Below are 22,896 nucleotides of genomic sequence, written 5' to 3'. Positions count from 1 at the left end.
TTTTGAGCCTATTCATAAGGCTTCGTTGCAGCACCTGTCCTGGAAGGCGGCGTTCCTCGTGGCCATTACATCGGCCCGCAGGGTGAGTGAAATTCAGGCGTTGTGTTGTAATGAACCTTATACTGTATTTCATGCTGCTAAGGTTGTTATGCGTACTCACCCTAAATTTCTTCCCAAGGTTATTTCTGATTTTCATATCAACCAGACTATAACTTTGCCTACGTTTTTTCAGAACCCTTCATCCCCAGCGGAGAGGTCTCTCCATTCCCTGGATGTGAGGAGGGTCTTGAAATTTTATCTGGATAAGACCAAAGATATTCGTAGGTCTGACCAGTTGTTTGTCAATTATGGATCGGTCAGGACGGGTCTTGCGACCTCTAAGCAGTCCATCTCTAGGTGGATTGGGTCCTGCATACAATTGTGTTATCAGAAAGCTAATAAGACCTTAGGGGGTAAGCCTAAGGCTCATTCCACCAGGGGCAAAGCTGCCACGACGGCTCTGCTCCGTAATGTGCCGTTTGCTGAAATATGCAAGGCAGCCACTTGGAAGTCGGTTCATACCTTTGCTAAGCATTACTGCCTGGACACTGACGCCAGGGCAGACGCTCAGGTTGGACAGGCTTCGCTGCGGAATTTGTTCGCACAGTAGTGGCGTTATGTATTATTCTCCACCGCCGCTTTGGTGTGGGGATGGGCTTGCCATTCTATTCACTAGATTATGACTATACACAGAGATCCCCTACTACAGAAGGAGTAGTTTCTGTCCTGTAACTCCAGTTCTGTAGTAGGGGTATCTCTGTTATAGTCATAAGCGCCCGCCCTCCTCCCCGGTGGAGATTGTTTCATCATACAAGAATGCGACAGGTCTGGCGTGCTTCGCCTTCAAAAAGAACTGAAGTAAGAGGGACCTGCTATGCATTCTGGGATACTGGGAGAAGTTCTGGAAAGTTCTCTTAAAGGCACAGTATCCTATTTAAGCCACATAATGGCAGCCTATGGGGCTTGTCTGTCCCTACCTTCCTCTCTATCATTCCAGAGTCTTTGACTGGGGGAGGCAAGTTTCTCTATGGTAGAAACTGCAGGCTGTGTTGTGTGTGGTGTTTTTTTGGTGGAAATTCTAGTTGAAGTACTGGACAGTGTAGCCTGTGTATATAGGCTGCATTATTTGTCTTTAAATTCTCTCTTAAGTGTCTTTGCAGTTTCTGCATTATTTTGACACCTTAAGAGATTATTTTTGATTGCCGGGGTCCACGCACATGGGCGGGACTATTCACTAGATTATGACTATAACAGAGATACCCCTACTACAGAACTGGAGTTACAGGACAGAAACTACTCCTTCTCCAGTATTGGTAACTTTCATAGATTCCCATGCGCCCACCCGCCTCCCCTGGGAAAGCTCACTTTAGGGCTAGGGGATTATGTGGCAAAGCAACGGCTACGAAAATCTGAGGCTCTGAGCTTTCTCAGGAAGGTTCCACAGGGTGAGGCTGATCTGATTGGTTGCTAATGTGACTTTTGGGTCTTTTTACATAATGACACCAATAGGCTACAAAACATAATGAGGCCTAGGCCTAATTTTTTACTTTTTTACACCTATTAGGGTGTATTTACCTAGGTGTATATATATATATATATATATATATATATATATATATATATATATATATATATATATAATTACTGAGGCTCCCATTCCGACGACGGGGAAACTCAAGTGAAGATTTATACACTTGTCTTTAAGTCTGTAGTTGTAATATACCTGAGTCCTTCTAGTACTACTGTTATAAATTATCTTTGCACTTTATACCCAATATCTCCCTGGAATAATAGTAAAACACACACAATAATGTACTGAACAATGTCGCATATAAGGGATGTAGCAGTTTTTACAATTAATGTGGTGTGAGGATCACCAAAAATGACCAACAACCTCCTTCCACATCCTTCCATGATTTTATAAATCAATTTATGATTTATTATACACAGATTTGCACTATTTAGCACTTTATGGGTGGGATTCGCGATGAGGAATTTTAGCACACAATTTGAGCCTATATGAATTGATTTGGTTAACAACCATTGTATACCCTATTATGAAATTGGTGTTTTCTAACTGGACACTGACATGTATCAAAACAAATTTTAATAATGATATTCATTGAAGTTTTCACAGAACTTTATTTATATTGTTGAAATTTCACATAACTGCGGCTGGGTTGCACAATTTTATTTTTTTAATGGGAGTTTTTTTTTTACTAATTACAGACACTTTGTCTTTTATTGTAAATAATGAATATATAATAATTTTTTATACTTTTTTATATATTTCCCTCCTGATTTTCTAAACAGTGTAATAATGTATGTAACATGTTAAATTATTTTTTTGCATACTTTGCACTGCATATATGTTGCACAATCTATTGTCCAAGTTTTGGAAGTATGGCACTGTGCCATTGATTCAACACAAAGAGAGATCAGTAAAAACACTGATTACTATAGGGTTAATAAGGGTAGGCCATGACCATCTGGCGCCACCCCCCTTTTTTTAGCTCAATAAGTACCCTCATCACTTTCAAGCAATGTATCATGTGATCAAGCCTCTGGCTAGAGGCGAAACGCGTCATGCGGGCTTGCTGGGTGTTATTCTACTTTACGGAATAAAACACTGATTACGCACCAGAATTGGGTCTGACTTATTCGTTTTTAACAGTCCAAGCAGAGTGACTGGGATGCAGGAGCGTCGGAAGGAGTGAATGGAATATGTGTATATATATATATATGTATATATATATATATATATGTATATATTCACAGCCTTGGCTCAAATATTCGCAGTCCAATGGCGCTCTTTCCACCGGTGCTGAGACTACAAAGCAGAGCCCCGCTTTTTTATAATCCACAAATCCATCACTTGATAGAAGAAGTCCGCACTCACAAAAGGTTTGCTTCCCAATTTCCAGATTTTATTGGTCAGGATTCAGCATATAAAGTACAAAACCAACGCGTTTCGCAACCACCGTTGCTTGTTCACGGTAAAGGTAAAGGGTCACAGACTCCTCCTATATTTTCCAAAAAAACGCCTCAAAACTTTTTTTGCTGATCTCACTTCCTGTCCTTGGACAGGATGTAGAATGGGAATTGTAGTTTTTTCATTACTTGTGTGTGTGGACATCGATTTTGATACGAAAAATGAATTCAAGAAACGCATTCTGGAGCACATTAGAGCCAGTGTAAATAAAGATAGGAGTAATGCTGTCGCAAAACACATGGAGGTGGCTCATAACAGTGATTGGAAACTCCTAAAGACATATGCACTTGAATGTATTTTACCACACGAGAGGGGCGGAGATCAGGAAAAACAACTAAGATGCAGGGAATCAAGACCGATCCTGAATTTCCGGACAATGACCCCTTGGGGACTAAATCAGAGCAAAGAACTTTATGTACACTTGTAAATAGTTGGACCTTGGAGATTTGTTGTGACTCTAATGAAAATCTTTGTACCAATAGAGAGAGACAATAGTAGGAATCCGTATATGAATTTGTGGAAACAAAGAAATGTGGGAGTAACCATGTTTTTGTGACACTTATAACAAACAGTATATGACAATGGACAGTTTTTCTCATTATGAATTAATAATGACAAATACAATATAGGGTCGACATAATAACTCAAATCAGTGGTTTTCTATAATGCACAATGATCTTAGAATGAATTCTTTTGGGTTGTGTATTATCATTGCAATTGCCCACTGGAGGGCTTAAACACAGCTTTTTTGCTTAAATACTCGCGAATGGGTAGTCTTAGAATACATGATATGCATATGAATGTGCCCACCGGAGGGCTGTAATTTTGGTTTGGTTTGTTATCCGTGAGAGTAACCATTCAAACGATCAATATGCTCTGTGCCCACTAGAGGGCTCTTTTTTGGCTGATAATTGTAGCGGTGCATCGCGCAACACCAAATGAATCTAATGACACACACCATTTTGTATATATTCACCACTGTATTTGTGACATTTATAAGATGAACAAATGTATTTGTGACCGCATAACTATTTGTTAAAATCGATGTCCACACACACAAGTAATGAAAAAACTACAATTCCCATTCTACTTCCTGTCCAAGGCAGGAAGTGAGATCAGCAAAAAAAGTTTTGAGGCGGTTTTTTGGAAAATATAGGAGGAGTCTGTGACCCTTTACCTTTACCGTGAACAAGCAACGGTGGTTGCGAAACGCGTTGGTTTTGTACTTTATATGCTGAATCCTGACCAATAAAATCTGGAAATTGGGAAGCAAACCTTTTGTGAGTGCGGACTTCTTCTATCAAGTGATGGATTTGTGGAATATATGTATATATATATATATATATGTATATGTATATATATATATGTATATGTATATATATATATGTATATGTGTATATATATATATATATATATATAAGAATTTAGAATAATCTTTATTCGGATAAGAATATCCATAAAAGTACAGTTTGTCACCACCAAAACAGATACAATAAAATATTAAAACAAATAAATATATCATCCAATACAAATACACAATACAGGAATAAAAACATAATAAAAGGGTTCGATGGGCCTAAGAACTAGCAGCATAGATGGCATTGTGCAAAATGAGTCTAGAACAATTTGTGCAAATCAGCCAGGGGATTATAATAAAGTGCATTAAAGTGCGGTCAAACTTGACCGTGCAAATTATTTTAAGTAGATCTGTGCAACGTCAGCAATAATTCACATGGATAATGCATAGATATTCAACAAGACAAAAATATCTTCCAATGCGCCCCTAAGATTATTATACAATGGCTTGATATATATATATATATATATATATATATATATATATATATATATATATATCCTACTGGCGGTCGCCAGTAGGTAGTTATAGTTAGGACCTATTTAACATTGGAAATTCGGAAAATTCTATTCCGAATATCTTGGGCGCCGGTTGACGAATCTTCGAGAAATTTTTAAAACTCGTGGGGCTCTACGGTCTGCTCCTATCGAAAGTTTCGGGGTGATTCGTCAAGCGGGGCCGAGAAAAAATGGGGGTCCCAAAATGTGTTTTCCCCATGGAATTTAACACAGGAAACTTTAGACACGGCTACAGCCCGAACTGCTGAACGGAATTACACCAAATTTGGCAAAAAGGTAGCCCTTGGTTCAGAAAGAGCCCTTTTTAGGTCAAAGCCTAGCGTGATCTGTGCACATGCACATTCTCGCTCGCAAGATCTATTTTTGAGGAGCTTTTAGTTACGGGTTTTAAGCCCCGCCCCTCTTTCCCATTGGCCGGCGTCACCGTTTATTGTAAACGGTGGCCAGCCATTGGGAAAGAGGTTAGTGTGACGTCCACTTTTCTCTTTTTGAGACGGCACACTTAGATGGGCTGGTCTGACTTCCTTGTGGCGTAAAAGGTTTATTATCTTTATGGGGCAGATAATAAAGATAAGAAACTTTTTACACCAAGAGGATGTCAGACAAGCCCATCCAGGTTTGCCGTCTCAAAAAGAGAAAAGTGTAGTCAGCATCTCCTCCAGTGCTCTCAATCAATCAATCAATCAGTGACACTTATAGAGCGCGCTACATACCCGTAGGGTCTCAAGGCGCTGGGGGGGGGGGGGGGTGGGGGTGCCGCTACTGCTCGAACAGCCAGGTCTTCAGCTTCTTCCTGAAGGAGAGGTGGTCTTGGGTTAGGCGCAGGTCGGTCGGGAGGGAGTTCCAGGTCTTGGCGGCCAGGTAGGAGAAGGACCTTCCTCCTGTAGTCGCTCTTCGGATGCGGGGGACGGCGGCGAGGGCGTGGTTGGCTGATCGGAGGTGGCGTTTGGGAGCGTAGAAGTTGACTCGGCTGTTGAGGTAGCTCGGGCCTTGGTCGTGTAGGGCTTTGTGTGCGTGGGTGAGGAGGCGGAAGGTGATTCTTTTGTTGACGGGGAGCCAGTGAAGGTCTCTCAGATGTCCGGAGATGTGGCTGGTTCGTGGGATGTCGAGGATGAGCTCTGTCAAAATCTGTGGTTTCTTAATAGCATGAAATGTAATTTTACGCCTATTTGAGCAAGGGAGATGGGGCTTGAAATCCAGGGTGGCAATAAGCGTGCTCATCACAAGGGCCTGGGGCCGGGGCGGCTTCTGCGGATCCCGGTTTAACTGCTGAATGTTTGGGAACAGCACTCAAGTGTCTCCCGGAGATGGACCATTAATGCGAGGACACTGCCTGCCCCCAGGAGCTGCCTTGTCCCATCTTCCCCCGTTGCTGGGTGCAAACAGCGAGCCTGGGCTCTGTTTGCCAAGCTGGCTCTGACAATATGGCTCTCAAATATTTGTCAGCAGCCAGCGCAGAGGCCTTGTATAAATACGCGTTTCTATGGCGCAGGGCGAGAGGTGCCGCAGTCTTACCGAGAGGGCCCTGACTTCATCAGCAACAGGTAAGGGGGTGTCCGGCTGCAGTACACCCAGGGGGGAGCAGGCACTGTGGCACCCACAGAAAGTCCCGGAAAAGGATTGGGTCAAGCCGGGGTCGTTTTCCTCAAAGGGAATGTTTAATTTGCGGAGATAGGTTTTTTAAATCATTGAATGTAGACACGTCTTTAGCAGTAATCCCGGCTCCCCACTTGACCAAATTTTGTGGTCCTGGCCAAAAGCGCTTAGTCTAAAATCGGATACATCGGGGAGCTACATCCAAAACTTGTGCTACAACAACAGGAAATGGGACGTGCCTCAGTTGCGAAGTTCGGCGTGCGAGTCCTATACTTTCGTCTTCCCACGTTTCATAAAATAAATTCCTGTTTTAGTTTTGTTTATTAATATTAATAGTTTACTTAAGGTTTTTTGCTACACAAAGTGTTTTGAGTGGAAGCGCTATACAAACAGTCAATGAATAGCTCAGCGAGCCGCAGTGTGTTTATCCATTAAGACTGTGCCCGAAGAATAGGGCTAATGTCTGTTCCTCACGAAAGCAGTTTAGGTGCAAGTGCGCTCCTTGCTCATTTTATCTCCTTAGAAGGATGAAAGTCGGAGTCGCCATTGTCGGCAGTATTGATTTGCACATGAAGTCTTTGACATAACCAATCAATTGTAAACTACAAAGAAAGAAAATGTTTTTTAAACTGCAGGTCAATTGTCTCAACTCGATTCATGATTAATTGCCAATTTGATCCCCGTCGCAGCCTTCTACAACTACGACAGAGGTGCTTTTATTTTGACAATATTACTTGAATTGCCTTGCCCCCATTTTTTCTTCTGCTCTTATGGGGTAGTGCCCTGTAGGTCTGCTTCTAGACGCACATTAAGTATAGAGGAGTCTCTCTCTATCTCGGTCGGTTCGGGCATGAAAACGCAGACGACTTTCCGATGGAGCTCGGTGGGCTAATGCTAATTTAGCAGGATCACATCTCCGCCTTAACTTTTTACTTTTCTTAGGTCGATAAAAACCGTATATTTGGGTGGTTAGTATCAACTCACGTCTAAGTCAAATAGCCTCATTTTGTGGCTGTGATTTATACACGCAGACTAATCAATATATCTGCATATATTGCACAAGGACACCATTTTTTTTTTTTGGGTAGGCACAGGGAGATTAAGTGATTTTTCCAGAATCACAGGATGTTGAGCCGACTCCGAGGCTCGAACCTTTTTCCCCAGCTCCAAGGCCGGGGGGTGGCAAAACAAATAACAGGAATACAATTTATAACTAACCACTAAATTTTTACTGCTTCCATGAACCATTTACCTCGTGTCTAAACACTTACACAGACAGTCGATGACTTGACTGATTAATTGGCAGCGCTGCACATGACTGTGAGGAATGCGCTGACCCAGTATGTTTTGGGCTGTGCCTACAGCATCATGGCTTGTCAGAAACATTTGTGGGGGCCAAATATCATGTGTGAGAGGGCCTCTCCAGTTTTCTCGTAGCACAAGCACCTCAAAACAGAAGCAATGTCTGACTAAACGTTTGGAGCATACAGCAAAACCTAGTGGCAGTTACCTTTACTTCTCTCATGAATATATCACTAAAATAGGCAGCTGTCTCAATTTCTCTAATACTATACCACAAAAACACGTGAAGCCTGCATTTGGATTAAATACCTTGATTTGACAGTAGCAGTGTGTGGCTGTGTAAAGTGCTCTGACTGGGGCAAACAGCCCTGGCAGTCCCCTACCTCTCTTCGTAACAGCCCTGATATATATGGTAGAGACTAACAAAAATGTGGCCCACCTACAATTACTGCAAAATTTAACAGCAAGACTTCTGTCTGGGTGGGATCATGTTTCAAGCACTCTTAGTACACTACACTCGTTGCCAAAAAACACAAGCATTAGGAAAGTCAATAAGTCTGGTATTGTTGGCTGCTAACTTTTGGCTTTGCCAATGTTTGTGATTTTTGTTGTTGTAAATTTGTTTAAATGAAATACTTACTGTGTGTAGGTAAACATTGCACAAGAAAAGAACGTCGTCACTCAGAGAGCTAAGCTGACGACTGAAGTGGGCTGATCAGGTTTCCCATGCTGTATGCATATGGGTGGAACAAAAATGTCAATGACACACTGACAGACAAATGGGTGAAGAGAGCTAACCATATAAGTGTATTCACATCTCAAAGTCTTGGCTAACGCCAGACCTAACAAGAATATTCATAACCTTTAATCGTAGCACATAAACCCATCCTTTCGAACTCCCGTTTTGTTTTTAGTAAAATATAGATTATCTCCTCGTTTTTCCCATCCATCAAACCAGGCTAGGAAGTGAAAGGTGTCCTATGGAGCCGCGTGGTAGATGGACCACACATAGGACAAGATTCACTTTACCACAAAGAACTGGATTACGAGTGGGCTGGAGAGGCTTCAGGTATTTTACTCCCCAATAAAATACAGATATCAAGGAGTGTGATATTTAGCCGATATAATATATACCTGCTATTCAAAGTTTTCCTCTGAACAATAAAGTATTAAATGCAAAATGTGGTGCTTCTGTGGGCATCGCATCTCCCTACATGTTTTCCACCCAGTAAAACGTAGGCAGGCAGTTTCTACATGCATACACCCGCAAAAAACTGTGACGTGGTCACGAGAAAAGACATTCTGAATCACAGATCGGAATTATGGCCTAGGGATGGATGTAAATAGTGCACTACTGTGACCTAAAGCTAATATTATTTGTAAGTGTCCCTCTATCATCTCCGCAATAGATGAGCACTCGCCCTGTTAGATGGCGGAAAGGAGGATAAAAATCAGGATGAGCCACCATTGAGACTATCCCCTCACAATAACAAGGGATGGCTGGAATCCAGTGGGCCTGGCCTGAAGCTCAAAGTCTGTTGACGTTTGCTGCCTCAAGAGAAAAGTCCTGCCTCGTAATAACAAGCATTTAAAATGCAATAGGTCTCGCCTTTTGTTAAGTTAAAGCCATTTGCTTTGCTATACAATACCATTAGCAAAGCAAATGGCTTTAACGTAATCAAAGGCAATACCTATTGCATTTTCAATGCTTGTTGTTAAATGGTGTAAATCCATAGTTGCTGAGAAAATGACAATTATAAAAGTTTTGATATCTATGGCCGCGGAGAATCCGCGCACCCTCCTGAGCACGAGCTTCATTCTAATTGGCGGCCAGGAGGTGTTGGAAGCCATCTTGTGCCTCGGTAGAATCGAGGCACAAGAAATCAGTCAAACTAATGCGCAAAACACAAAAAGGGGGCATGATAGAAACACCCTGACCCCCTAGGCCTGCTTAGGGGGTCCCACAAGGACCCCCAAAGCCTACCAAAATAAAAAAAATAAAAAATCGGCAAGGATCCGGCCGAAAAAAAAAAAACGAAGCGCGGGAGGCCGCGCTTTGTTTTACTATTTAGCCTCCTTGTGGGCCAAGTCCTGGGGGCAATATATTTATTGTAATGGGGGGCCCAGAGGGGCCCCCCAGCCCCGGGGACCGCCACCCCAGGGCTGAAGTGGGGACAGTTCAGCCATGGTTCTTGGTGACGGGGGTTCTGAGACTTCTGGGCCTTTATGAATCCTGCATACTGCAACTTTGCCAGATGGCACATATGCAAGCTCTACAGTGGAACCTGAAGGCTCAATGGGCCCAGCACAGGGGGAACATACTGGATCCTATCTAGGTTTCAGAGGAGACTGCACAAAACTTGCTATTGTGGCTTAACTGCAGTTGAAACAGAAGCAGACCCCTCTTCTGGCCTCATTCAGAGCTCTCCGTGGGGGGAGATGCATCACAGCTGGAATGGGGAAGTCATCTGGCAGTGGTGGAGATCTGAGCACTCTAGTGTCCGGTGGTGGCCTGTCTCCAAATCAATCTGTTGAAGTTGCGGGCCATCCTTCTGGCGCTGAAAGCCTTCTTTTTGTCCTTCATAGGGACCCTGGAAGTAGGGACTCATTCTGGATATAGTGGAGCATGGGACTCCTGTAAATCTTTCTGCCGCTGCCTCTCCTACCTAGAGTTCTGATGATCAGGAACTACCAGGGCAAAGTCTATTCTTGTGGCTCTGGAGTGGTATAGGAGAGTGCACTAGCCGGAAGGTCTGGGCATGAGCATCTGTTCTCAAATCACACTACTGCTTCTGTTTCAGCAGCATTGCAGGGTCCTGCACCCAAACCTGTACCACCATATGTGGAGATTGACCAGTGGCAGTTAACTGCATTCTATCTTCTTCCCGAAGTTGTGACTCATCCTAGCTACTAGGCATCATTCTGATAGTTTGTCTATGCCAGGTGCTGGGATAAGTTTGTAGCCTGATTTGTCACCCACAGTACTGATCCCTTGAAGGTCAAATTGTTAAATATCCCGTTTGTTTTTATCTTGCACTCTATGTACCTGCTGACCGTGCTGCATGTGTGTCTGCTTCACTTTCTGTTCTTTTGTGTGGAGCACGACCAACCACTGCTTCTTCACCTTGATTAGTGCCCTTCTAACTGTTTGTGCTGTAAATAAGGTACTATTCCTTGTTCCTCCCGCCCACCCCTCATCGGTGTTGCTTCTTCCCCCTCCCGCCCACCCCTCATCGGTGTTGCTTCTTCCCCCTTCCGCCCACCCCTCATCGGTGTTGCTTTTTCCCCTCCCGCCCACCCCTCATCGGTGTTGCTTCTTCCCCTCCCGCCCACCCCTCATCGGTGTTGCTTCTTCCCCTCCCGCCCACCCCTCATCGGTGTTGCTTCTTCCCCTCCCGCCCACCCCTCATCGGTGTTGCTTCTTCCCCTCCCGCCCACCCCTCATCGGTGTTGCTTCTTCCCCTCCCGCCCACCCCTCATCGGTGTTGCTTCTTCCCCTCCCGCCCACCCTTCGTCGGTGTTGCTTCTTCCCCTCCCGCCCACCCTTCGTCGGTGTTGCTTCTTCCCCTCCCGCCCACCCTTCGTCGGTGTTGCTTCTTCCCCTCCCGCCCACTTCTCGTCGGTGTTGCTTCTTCCCCTCCCGCCCACTTCTCGTCGGTGTTGCTTCTTCCCCTCCCGCCCACCCCTCGTCGGTGTTGCTTCTTCCCCTCCCGCCCACCCCTCGTCGGTGTTGCTTCTTCCCCTCCCGCCCACCCCTCGTCGGTGTTGCTTCTTCCCCTCCCGCCCACCCCTCGTCGGTGTTGCTTCTTCCCCTCCCGCCCACCCCTTGTCGGTGTTGCTTCTTCCCCTCCCGCCCACCCCTCGTCGGTGTTGCTTCTTCCCCTCCCGCCCACCCCTCGTCGGTGTTGCTTCTTCCCCTCCCACCCACCCCTCGTCGGTGTTGCTTCTTCCCCTCCCACCCACCCCTCGTCGGTGTTGCTTCTTCATCGTTGGTGTTGCTTCTTCCCCTCCCTCCCGCCCCTCGTCGGTGTTGCTTCTTTCCCCTCCCTCCCGCCCCTCGTCGGTGTTGCTTCTTTCCCCTCCCTCCCGCCCCTCGTCGGTGTTGCTTCTTTCCCCTCCCTCCCGCCCCTCGTCGGTGTTGCTTCTTTCCCCTCCCTCCCGCCCCTCGTCGGTGTTGCTTCTTTCCCCTCCCTCCCACCCCTCGTCGGTGTTTCTGCTTCCCCTCCCGCCCACCCCTCGTCGGTGTTTCTGCTTCCCCTCCCGCCCACCCCTCGTCGGTGTTTCTGCTTCCCCTCCCGCCCACCCCTCGTCGGTGTTTCTGCTTCCCCTCCCGCCCACCCCTCGTCGGTGTTTCTGCTTCCCCTCCCGCCCACCCCTCGTCGGTGTTGCTGCTTCCCCTCCCGCCCACCCCTCGTCGGTGTTTCTGCTTCCCCTCCCGCCCACCCCTCGTCGGTGTTTCTGCTTCCCCTCCCGCCCACCCCTCGTCGGTGTTTCTGCTTCCCCTCCTGCCCACCCCTCGTCGGTGTTTCTGCTTCCCCTCCTGCCCACCCCTCGTCGGTGTTGCTGCTTCCCCTCCCGCCCACCCCTCGTCGGTGTTGCTGCTTCCCCTCCCGCCCACCCCTCGTCGGTGTTGCTGCTTCCCCTCCCCAGTGTTGCTGCTTCCCCTCCCGCCCACCCCTCGTCGGTGTTGCTTCTTCCCCCTCCGCCCACCCCTCGTCGGTGTTGCTTCTTCCCCTCCCGCCCACCCCTCGTCGGTGTTGCTTCTTCCCCTCCCGCCCACCCCTCGTCGGTGTTGCTTCTTCCCCTCCCGCCCACCCCTCGTCGGTGTTGCTTCTTCCCCTCCCGCCCACCCCTCGTCGGTGTTGCTTCTTCCCCCTCCGCCCACCCCTCGTCGGTGTTGCTTCTTCCCCCTCCGCCCCCCCCTCGTCGGTGTTGCTTCTTCCCCTCCCGCCCACCCCTCGTCGGTGTTGCTTCTTCCCCTCCCGCCCACCCCTCGTCGGTGTTGCTTCTTCCCCTCCCGCCCACCCCTCGTCGGTGTTGCTTCTTCCCCTCCCGCCCACCCCTCGTCGGTGTTGCTTCTTCCCCTCCCGCCCACCCCTCGTCGGTGTTGCTTCTTCCCCACCCGCCCACCCCTCGTCGGTGATGCTTCTTCCCCTCCCGCCCACCCCTCGTCGGTGTTGCTTCTTCCCCTCTCGCCCACCCCTCGTCGGTGTTGCTTCTTCCCCTCCCGCCTGCCCACCCCTCGTCGTTGCTGCTTCTTCCCCTCCTGCCCACACCTCATCTGTGCTGCTTCGGCCTCTCCCCCCCCCCCCCAAGCCCCAACATCTCAAAGGTTCGTCATAGAGCTTCCTTATTTTCAGCCCAGGGAAATCTTTGATTTAAACATCCAACAGTGCCATCTCACTCCACCCATTGCCACACCAATCTGCACCACACAATGCCACTCCACTCCTAACAATGCCCCTCTACTCCATACCACTCCACTCCACACCACACAATGCCCCTCCAGGCCACCCAATGCCACTCCATGCCACACAGTGCCCTTCTACTCCGCACAATGCCACTCCACTCAATTACACTCCATGCTGCACAAAGCCACTCCACACAGTGCCACTCCACCCCACTCCATGCCACACGGTGCCACTCTACACAATACCGCTACACACAATATCAGTCTGGTCCAATGGGAGGGGCATTTCGCCCAGTCAATCCTGCAGGACGTCCTGATCTGAGCCATTGCACAGGCCCAGCATCTTGGGAGGTACTGCTTTGGTATCCAATATAAAGGTGTTGTTAGAAGTATTCATCAGAAAGTAAGTTACTTAACTTTGGTAATGCTCTTTCTGGTAGATTGCAGGTTGCTCCCTACCTTTCCCTCCTGCCCACCATCTCCCCTTTCTGTAAAATGGCCTTCTTTCCATCTAAAAAGTCCCGGTTTAGGAATCTGCACACTGGTACCCCTAATATTATTGGGCTCTAACATCAATGCTCAGAGGTGGTGCAGAGCTGCGCGGTGCTACCTACCAGTGCTAAGAAACAGTGATGTTTTAAATCTTACGGATCCAGTCTGGTGGCAGCCAAGGATATTCTAAAGGTGAGGATTCTACGGCTGGATAAGTATCTACCAGAAAGAGGGTTACTTGAGGCAAGTATGCCCCTTATCTATCTTCCTTCCCTTTAACCTTTTTAGACAGATCACAGATAAACATGTGAAAATGATGTAGTATGCGTCTACAATGGTTCTTTTTGCCTCATTATGATTGAAGTCTAATCATATTTTGTTTTTGATGCAGTCCCCATGGAGAATTTAAAGCCAATGTGGGCTTGAATCTGAAGTTTAATAAAAAAAATGAAGAGGTTCCTGGATACACCAAAAAGGTTGGCACTGAATGGTTATATTCATCCGCCGTAGAGCACCTACTTGGCGAGTATTTAGAAAGGTACAGTATAATTCAAACATGTTCTCTACCCATACCATGTTACTTTTTTGCCACTTATTTTTACAAAATGCAACTAAACAACTACTGTTGTTTATTGATCATTGAAATGCTTGTTCACTATGATATATTAATTTTGTAAACTCTGACATTTGCCTAATGGCTTACATGCAAACTGTCAGGGTGATGTATGTAGTAATAGTTCTGTGTAGAAAAGGAAGGTTTTCAATAGCTTCTTTAATGTAGGATGGTGGAGAGTACTTTTGTGATGATTCGCACACCTGTCACATGAGGTAGAAGATGCACCTTTCTAGGAGGCCTTTTCGATTCAGGGAACCATAAAATGTAAACTCCTAGACTGTAGATTGTAGCTGCAAACTATGCTGATATCTATGCATCGGAGACATTTGTGTCCATGGTAATGAAGTGTATCCTGAGGCTGCAGAGGCTTAGAATATCCCCAGGCGTCAGACTGGATCCTGAAACTTTTGCGTAGCAGTACCCTTGTGCGTCGGTAGGCGTCGTCTGCGGCTCTGCGTCCGTCGTCGGCGTTGTGGGCGCCGTGATGACGTCGTCGGAGTACTTAGATGCCACCTCCACGTGCTGACGTCAGTTCTTCTTTTTTCCGCACCAGCAAGCGCAGATCTGGAAAAAGCAGTAACCCTTAGTCAATTTTTGACTAACTTTTTGTATCACTTTTGATCATCTTTTCGAAGTCGTTTACGACTCCGATTGGTGCCATAGGGATGCCCGGGTTTAAGCACTGTGAGGATTGTGACCGCACGATGTCGGTCACGGATCCTCACCGTCGGTATCTAACTTGCCTCTGCGTCGACCACGACGACAAGACCTGCTCCGACTGCCGGGCCCTGTCTTAGAAAGCCAGGCGGGAGCGGTCCGCAGGCGACTCGAACTCCGGCAGTCGGCCCCGCGCCGCAAAAGGTCCCGGTCCCACGGGAGGTCGCGGGGTCGGAGCCATCACAGCTCCAAGAGTCGGCACCACTCTTCCGGATCGAAGTCGTCGACAGGTAAGAAGCACAAGAAGTCGAAGAGGCGTCATCGCTCTTCTGGCTCCCCCCGACGCTCGCACGACGCGGCCGGGGGTTCGGGTGGCACCGCCCACGCGGCTCCGTCGGAGTCGCGGGTGCCGCGTCCTGCCCCACACCCTCCGGTCCCTGGGCAAGACACGACGCCGGAGGAGATCGAGCGCTTCCTCATGGCCATGAGGTCCCTTTCTCCTCCGCCGGGCTCCGCGGCGCCTTCGGGCCCAGCGGACCCATCTGGGGCCCATAGCTGGTCGGCGGCTTTCGGCGCCGACGCCGTCGGGTGCTTCTGGCCCGGCGCTGCAGGGCCCCAGGGTCCCGACGCCGCCCGCGCCTTCGGGCTTGGCGCAGCAGGGCCCCACTGGATCTGCTTCGGGATCCGGGTCGTCGCCGGTGGACCTAACGACCCCCCCGGCGTCGGTCCATCTGGTGTCACCTCCGGCGCCGTCCTCGGGCGGCGCCGTCCCCGATGACTCCCTCGCTCCGGTTCCGGCTTCGGAACGGCGCAGCTGGGCGCCGCTTTCGACGCCGATTGGGGAGTTAAGCTTCTATGAACCGGCCTCATCGTTTGACAACCCTGACTATCAGGGAATGGGTGAAGAGGAGTATTGGGAGGGGTCTGAGGACCCTCTGACCAAAGAGTGTCAGTCTCAAGAGTACTGGACAGGTGACCTTGGGGATGCCAGTGGTCTGGACACATCACCAGACACTGTCCTACCGTGGCTTCGGAGGAGGGGGCAACCTACAGTGTGGTGTTGATGAGGGCAGCCAATGCCTTGGGCCTTGAGCTCCCCGTCGCGGCCGTGAGGACTAACCTCCTCACTGAGGTCCTTAAACCGCAGTCAAGCTCGGCCGAGCCTCTGCTGCAGTTTAATGAGGCCTTGACCGACGTTCTTTTGGGCCCTTGGTCCAGGCCCGCTACGGGTTCGCCCGTAGATAGGAACGTGGCCAGACGCCACCGCCCGGCCCCGGGCGACCCATGTTTCCTGTCCACTTACCCCACCCCGAGAGTCTGGTTATCCAGGCTTTAAATTCCCAGACCGCATTCCTGTCGGCTCCGCCGGACTGGGAATCCAAGAGGTATGTGTAGGAAGGTGGATATCTGACTATGGTTACCCCCAACTTTTTGCCTAGTGTTTTGCTGGTTTTTGACATAGTTGGCCTGGGATCCTGCTATTCAGGACCCCAGGCTTCCTGCTGTCTCTGTTAAAATGGACTCCATGTACCTTAGGTACATATCTAATTGGTATTTGGTCACTCTTGTAAATCCTTATACAGTGTACCATAGGTACCCAGGGCATAAGTGCACCCAAGGCCTACCAGGGGCTGCAGCATGTATTATGCCACCCCTGGCTGGCCATCCAAATCTGACACAACTGGCTGATCAATCAGCTGGGGCAAGGTGGTGTAATCACCCTTTGCTGTAGATATAGTATCTCTATATCTAACCCTAAAATGGACACATATACTCCTATAAGTCACTCCTATGGCAGGCCTTAACAATCCTGGAGGCAAAGTGCTTGGAATTATGTGAGATAGTGCTCTGGCATGAGCTGAGCCTGTCTGCAGCTTTCAGAACCAAGTCCTTTAGCTGTTTCCATGATAACGCTATACCATATACTCTTAAGTGCATTATAATCCTTGCGGTTATTGCTAACTTTGGTATAGCATTATCAAAACATGTCGAGTAAGGTGTCATACGAATTGGAATACTACCCCCTCGCCAATTCTTGCGACGGGGGGTAGCATTCCACCCTTCTAGAGGGACACGACATGTAAGGAACTGTGAACCCCGGTTAAAGTAAAACTCTAGCCTCAGCATCACAAAATGGATGCTGCCACCAGACACAAGTTTGACCTCCTGCTGCTGGGAGTCCTTCCAGCGAGGGAGGCCTGGACAAAGGGTTTCCTGCCTTTGGAGTGCTAGCACCACCCCAGACAGGATTTTGCGTATTAGGTAGGACAGGCCTGAAAGGAATGAGACATGCCTGGGGCACACAAGGTGCCTCTGTGCATACACTGGTTCAAACCAGTTGCTGGGGCACTCCAGCCCCAGCTCTGCCGCGAAACCGGACAAAGGGTAGGGGGTGTGACCACCCCCCTTCCTGGTCCCACCCATAGGAGGGACCTCGTGATAGTGTAGCCCCCTTTAGCAGGATAAAGGTAGGAGCTGGTCCAGTTCCAGATTAGATTAATCCTGACTTGAAACTCTACAAGAAGAAACTCTGGATTTCGACATTCTGCTACAGAAGACTGAAGAAATCTCCCTTGTGGGCAAGGAGTCCCTGCACAAGCAGGCACCATCAAGCGTCCAACGGCTTCACTTTGTCGTCTTCCCTCGAGGATCCAGACTTCAGAGCCCGACGAGACCCGGATTCCCAGACCTCTCCGACCTCTACCTACATCTGCAGCACAGCTGAGATCTGTGGGTGCGACGAGACACGTGGGACCAGCCATCTTGGAGAAACTGCACTTCGCTTCCAGCACGACTTCTGAGGTATCCTCGACGAAGTGCTTTGGGGACTGAGAAGCACCAGCCCCGAGCAGCTCCTGCACCGAAGACCAGCCCTCCAGCATCCACGAGATCTGCGTGGGGCCCTTCTGCCTGTTTGCTGCTCAACGCGTTGTCTGGTCACTTGCCGGCTGGCTAGTGGCCTCCTAGACGACGATCCACGACATCAACACCGCTGGTCTGGTTGCTCCAGACTGGCCCTTGCTTCCCTGCAAAGGAGAAGCACCCTGGACCCTCCTGGTCCGCACCAGACTCCTTTTCCACTCACCGCGTGGGTTGCCTTTGCCAAGGCCTGTTGACGCCAAATCCGGAACCAACACCGCCGACAGCGAGAGCCTGCGTGGGACAGGTCGTGCCTCCATCCTGGTCGTCGAAGACTCCTCCTGGTCCACGTGGCTGCAGTCAAGCGTCCACTGTTCACCTGATCGCGACGACAGCTCCTGGTTCCTTCCTGGTTCCACTCCAGTCACTGGCTAGTGACTTTGAACATTGTCCCCTCTGCTTTTAGGTCTTCAGCATTCCTGATCCACCCTTGGATCACACCGGACATCTTCCTCCTGGTCGCCTGCAGCATCTTTTCTTTCAGGCTCCATAGACTTCAATGCAGAAACCCGACACGGCTTCGTACCTATGCACCCGCAGCCCGTAGGTGAGGTAACAAGAGCATTTCGGTGCTCAATCAAGGGTAGATTGACTCTCCTAGTGTCCAGATTCACAGTCGTTTTAGTCCTACTAGTCAGGATTGTCCGTACTCACCTTTTTCTTGAACTGTACTGTCCATAGACGTTGTTGCGCATCTCGCGTGTGAGTTCACACTCTGCACACGCGTTCTGTTGGCCTCCTATTACTTACCTAAAGTTAGGGTAGTGTAGTCCCAGCGATCCTACAGCCTCTGGACAGCTCCATTCCTTCTATCGACTTCCTTATACCACTTGTTTAGTATATTGTTTGTTGCGCCCCTAGGGCAACTTTGTAACTCGTGCAACTTAACGTATTTTTCCTAAGAGTATTGTAATGTGCTTAGCCCTCTGATCTCATAAAGAGTTCAGAGGTGTTTGTTAGTTAATAAATATCTTGTTTATTTTCATAACTACCTGTGTGTTGTTCTTTTCATTTGGTATTCAAGGGGTTATATGTGGTAAAACAGCTGGCTTCACATGCCAAAAGAGTTTAGCCTAATACTGCTTTGTCCATGCTACCATTAGGATAGCTGGTCTATAAGGTTGACTTACAACCAATCACCATAAGGGTTGTTTGGACTGATACAAGGTGATCACTAGAATTAGTGAGCATCATATATCAGGCTAACTTCTCACAGTATAAGCAGTACGGCAAGAAGGTATTCTCATCCCTTAGTCTGGGACTGCGGTCTTCCAACATCGCATGCCTCTTGGGCCGCTACACCCACTCTCTGTGGGACACGGTCGCGGACGTGCTGCCAGAGTGCCCGGTGGAGGTACGGGCCAAACTCGGCCAAGCCCTTGTTGAAGGCCGGGATGCAGCAAAATATTCCATCCGGTGTGGGCTGGATACCACCGACTCACTGGGTAGAGCGATGGCAACGACGGTGGCTATTAGACGCCACGCCTGGTTGAGGTCTGCCAACTTTTCGGCAGATGTCCAAAACACACTGATGGACATGCCGTTCCATGGCCGTCGCCTTTCTGGCGACAAGGCAGACCATGCGCTTGAGCGCTTTAAGGACTCCAGGGCTACAGCCAAGTCCTTGGGCCTCTCGGCCCTGCGCCAGCAAACGGGTGCCTTTCGCTCCTTTCGTGGCCAAGGAAGAGACGCCTCCACACGTGCTGCCAGCCACGCACCGCAGGCTAGCATCCAGTACGGTGGCGGCCGTGGAAATCGCCGTTGAGGCGGTCGGGGACAACGGCGAGGCCAGTCCACACCCTTCCCCGCAGCATCCGCCTCAAAACCTTCCTAGTCCGTGCTTTTCGGCCCATGTGACGCCAGTGGGGGGCAGCCATCACCACTCTCACTGGCGCACCGTTACTTCGGACAGATGGGTGCTGCAGATCGTCTGAAGGGGCTACTCCCTCCCCTTCGAGACGACCCCTCAAGCCATGCCACCGCAACACCACCGCTTATCGGGGGATCATTTGCAGCTTCTGCAGGAGGAAGTTTCGGCCCTCTTGGTGAAGGGGGCCATCGAGCGCGTTCCTGGGCCAGAAGTAGGACGTGGTTGCTACTCCCACTACTTTCTGGTACCCAAGAAGGGCAAAGGGGGCCTACGCCCTATCTTGGATTTACGGAACGTCAACGGCTTCCTCCGCAAGGAGAAGTTCAAGATGCTGACTCTGGCTCAGGTCTTCGCTGCCCTAGACCCAGGAGACTGGATGGTAGTGTTGGACTTGCAGTATGCTTATTTCCACATCCCCGTCCTGCCGGCCCACCGGCGCTACCTGCGGTTCATGGTAGGACAAGAGCACTTTCAGTTTACCGTGCTCCCCTTCGGCCTTACCAGCGCCCCACGGGTGTTCACCAAGGTGATGGCGGTGGTCGCAGCTCATCTGCGCAGGTTAGGGGTTTCAGTCTTCCCCTACCTCGACGACTGGTTGTTGAAGGCGGGCTCGCCCCAGACAGTCGTCAGCCACCTCCAGACAACGGCGGACCTCCTGCACCAGCTGGGGTTCTCCATCAATGTGTCAAAGTCACACCTGTGCCACTCTCAGAAGCTCCTCTTCATCGGAGCGGTTCTCGACTCGGCGCAGTTTCGGGTTTACCCACCCGAACAGCGGGTTCGGGATATACAGGCTCTGATTCCAATCTTTTAGCCTTTATCCCGGGTCTCGGTCAGGTTGACGCTGCGGCTTCTGGGGCTGATGGCCTCCTGCATCCTTCTGGTGCATCACGCCTGGTGGCGGATGCGGGCTCTGCAGTGGGACCTGAGGTTTCAGTGGGCCCAGCATCAGGGCAACCTGTCTGACCATGTCCTGATCTCGGAGGGCACTGCAAGATAGCTGCAGTGGTGGTTCACGGACCTCGATTGGGTCAGCGGCAGATCCCTCTCCCTTCCCCAGCCGGAGCACGTAGTTGTGACGGACGCGTCCCTCCGGGGCTGGGGAGGCCACATGGGAGAGGCGAGATCAGAGGCCTCTGGTCTCCGGCGGAGTCCCGGTTCCATATCAACCTTTTGGAGCTGCGGGCGATTCGTCTAGCACTGAAGGCATTCCTCCCCTCTGTCCGAGGGAGTGTAGTGCAGGTGTTCACGGACAACACCACCGCCATGTGGTACTGCAACAAACGGCGTCTGAACTCGGACGTGGCGCAAGGTCTCTTTCTGCAGTGGGGAGAGCCTTGGTTAGATCTATTCGCCACCGAAGAGAACGCGCAATGTCATCAGTTCTGCGCGTTGGCATTTCCAAGGCGACTCTCGCTCTGAGACGCTTTTCGTCGCGAGTGGAGTTGCGGTCTGTTGTACGCCTTTCTGCCTATACCACTTTTGCCCAGAGTGCTAAAGAAGATCAAGCGCGACCGGGCTCAAGTCAATCTTGTGGCCCCGGACTGGGCACGAAGGTACTGGTATCCCGAGTTACTCAGTATGTCAGTCGATCCCCCGGTTCGTCTGCCTCTTCAGGAGGACCTTCTGTCGCAGCAGCAGGGGACGGTCCTCCACCATAACTTGTCCAGTCTCCACTTCCATGCTTGGAGATTGAGCGGCGACAGTTGAGGCCATTTGACTTGCCTCCTGAAGTCTGCAACATCATTCTGGCAGCCAGGTGTTCCTCCACAAAGTTGGTATACGCCTGTAGGTGGAACAGATTTGTGGCATGGTGCACAGCAAAGGCTGTGGATCCTCTTTCTGCCCCTCTTTCTGAGGTTCTTCTATTCCTTCTTTCTCTTGCCCAGCAGGGCTCTGCTCTGGGCACTATCAAGGGCTACCTTTCTGCTCTTTCAGCCTTTTTGAGGCTGCCTGATCAACCTTCTTTGTTCAAGTCCCCTATTGTTAACAGATTCTTGAAAGGCATCACACATACGTTCCCTCCTGTTCCCTTTGTGATGCCTCAGTGGGACTTGAACTTGGTTCTCACCTTTCTGATGTGCGCTCCCTTCGAGCCACTTCACAACTGTCCTCTCCGCCTTCTTACTTTGAAGACTGCCTTCCTGGTAGCCATCACGTCTGCCAGGAGAGTGAGTGAGCTCCAGGCTCTATCCTGTAAACTTCCTTTCCTTTCGGTCCATCCGGACAAGGTTGAGTTGCGGACAAGGCCTTCTTTACTGCCCAAGGTAGTCACAGCCTTCCACATTGGGCAATCCATCACCTTGCCCACCTTCTTTCCGCCTCCGCATCCCTCAAGAGAGGAAGAGGGGCTCCACCGTCTGGACCCAAAACGTGCGCTCTTTCTACCTGGATCGCACACGACAGTTCCGCGTGGATGACCAACTCTTCGTTGGTTACGTGGGCGCTAAGAAGGGAAAGGCGGTACACAAGCGGACCATCTCACGGTGGATCATCTTGTGTTCCCAGGCGTGCTACTCCTTGGCTAAGAAGGAACCCCCTGTTGGGCTGAGGGCTCATTCCACTCGAGCCACGGCTACTACTACTGCCTTGGGCCGAGGAGTGCCCTTGCAGGACATTTGCCAGGCAGCTACATGGGCCTCGCTGCACACGTTTGCAAGACATTATTGCCTGGACAGCCAAGTCCGGAGGGATGGCTTCTTTGGCCGTTCCGTCCTCCAGGACTTTATGGTGTGATTATTGGTTCGCAGACCCACCACCGGGGTTGGTATTGCTGGGGTATCTATCCTAAGGTAAGGAATATATCACAAACGTGTCTCTTTCAGATGCACAAGTTACTACTTGTGTAACGATATATCTGTAAGAGACATTAGTTAGTGATAGATTCCTTAGTGACCCACCCATCCTCCCCGTTCTGCGATCCGATATCTAGGGTTAAGGTCTTCCCCTTTCAGGGCCCTAGTTTCAAAGGCACCAGTGTTGGTTTTTGGCATAGCTCTGCGTTTCTGGCGCAGAAAAGCTGTGTCTAAGAGCTGATGTCAGCACGCGGGGCGGCGTCTAAGCACTCCGACGACGTCATCACGACGCACACGACGCCGACAACGGACACGGAGCCGCAGACGACGCCT

The 22,896-nt window shown here is 49.8% G+C and overlaps 1 protein-coding gene across 1 annotated transcript in view; it reads left to right on the top strand.

Moving 5' to 3' along the window:
• XRN1 (5'-3' exoribonuclease 1) overlaps nucleotides 1-22,896 on the top strand; it is a 1,308,150-nt gene that overhangs the window by 594,199 nt on the left and 691,055 nt on the right. The window contains exon 25 of the mRNA XM_086943712.1: nucleotides 14,098-14,244. Within this exon, the coding sequence (XP_086799838.1) occupies nucleotides 14,098-14,244 (147 nt within the window). The remainder of the gene's footprint in view (nucleotides 1-14,097; nucleotides 14,245-22,896) is intronic.

The sequence above is a fragment of the Lissotriton vulgaris genome, chromosome 11, assembly GCF_964263255.1.
Source record: "Lissotriton vulgaris chromosome 11, aLisVul1.2, whole genome shotgun sequence".
NCBI lineage: Eukaryota > Metazoa > Chordata > Amphibia > Caudata > Salamandridae > Lissotriton > Lissotriton vulgaris.
The sequence above is the reverse complement of the archived record's forward strand: the minus strand, read 5'-3'. Positions and strand labels throughout refer to the sequence as shown.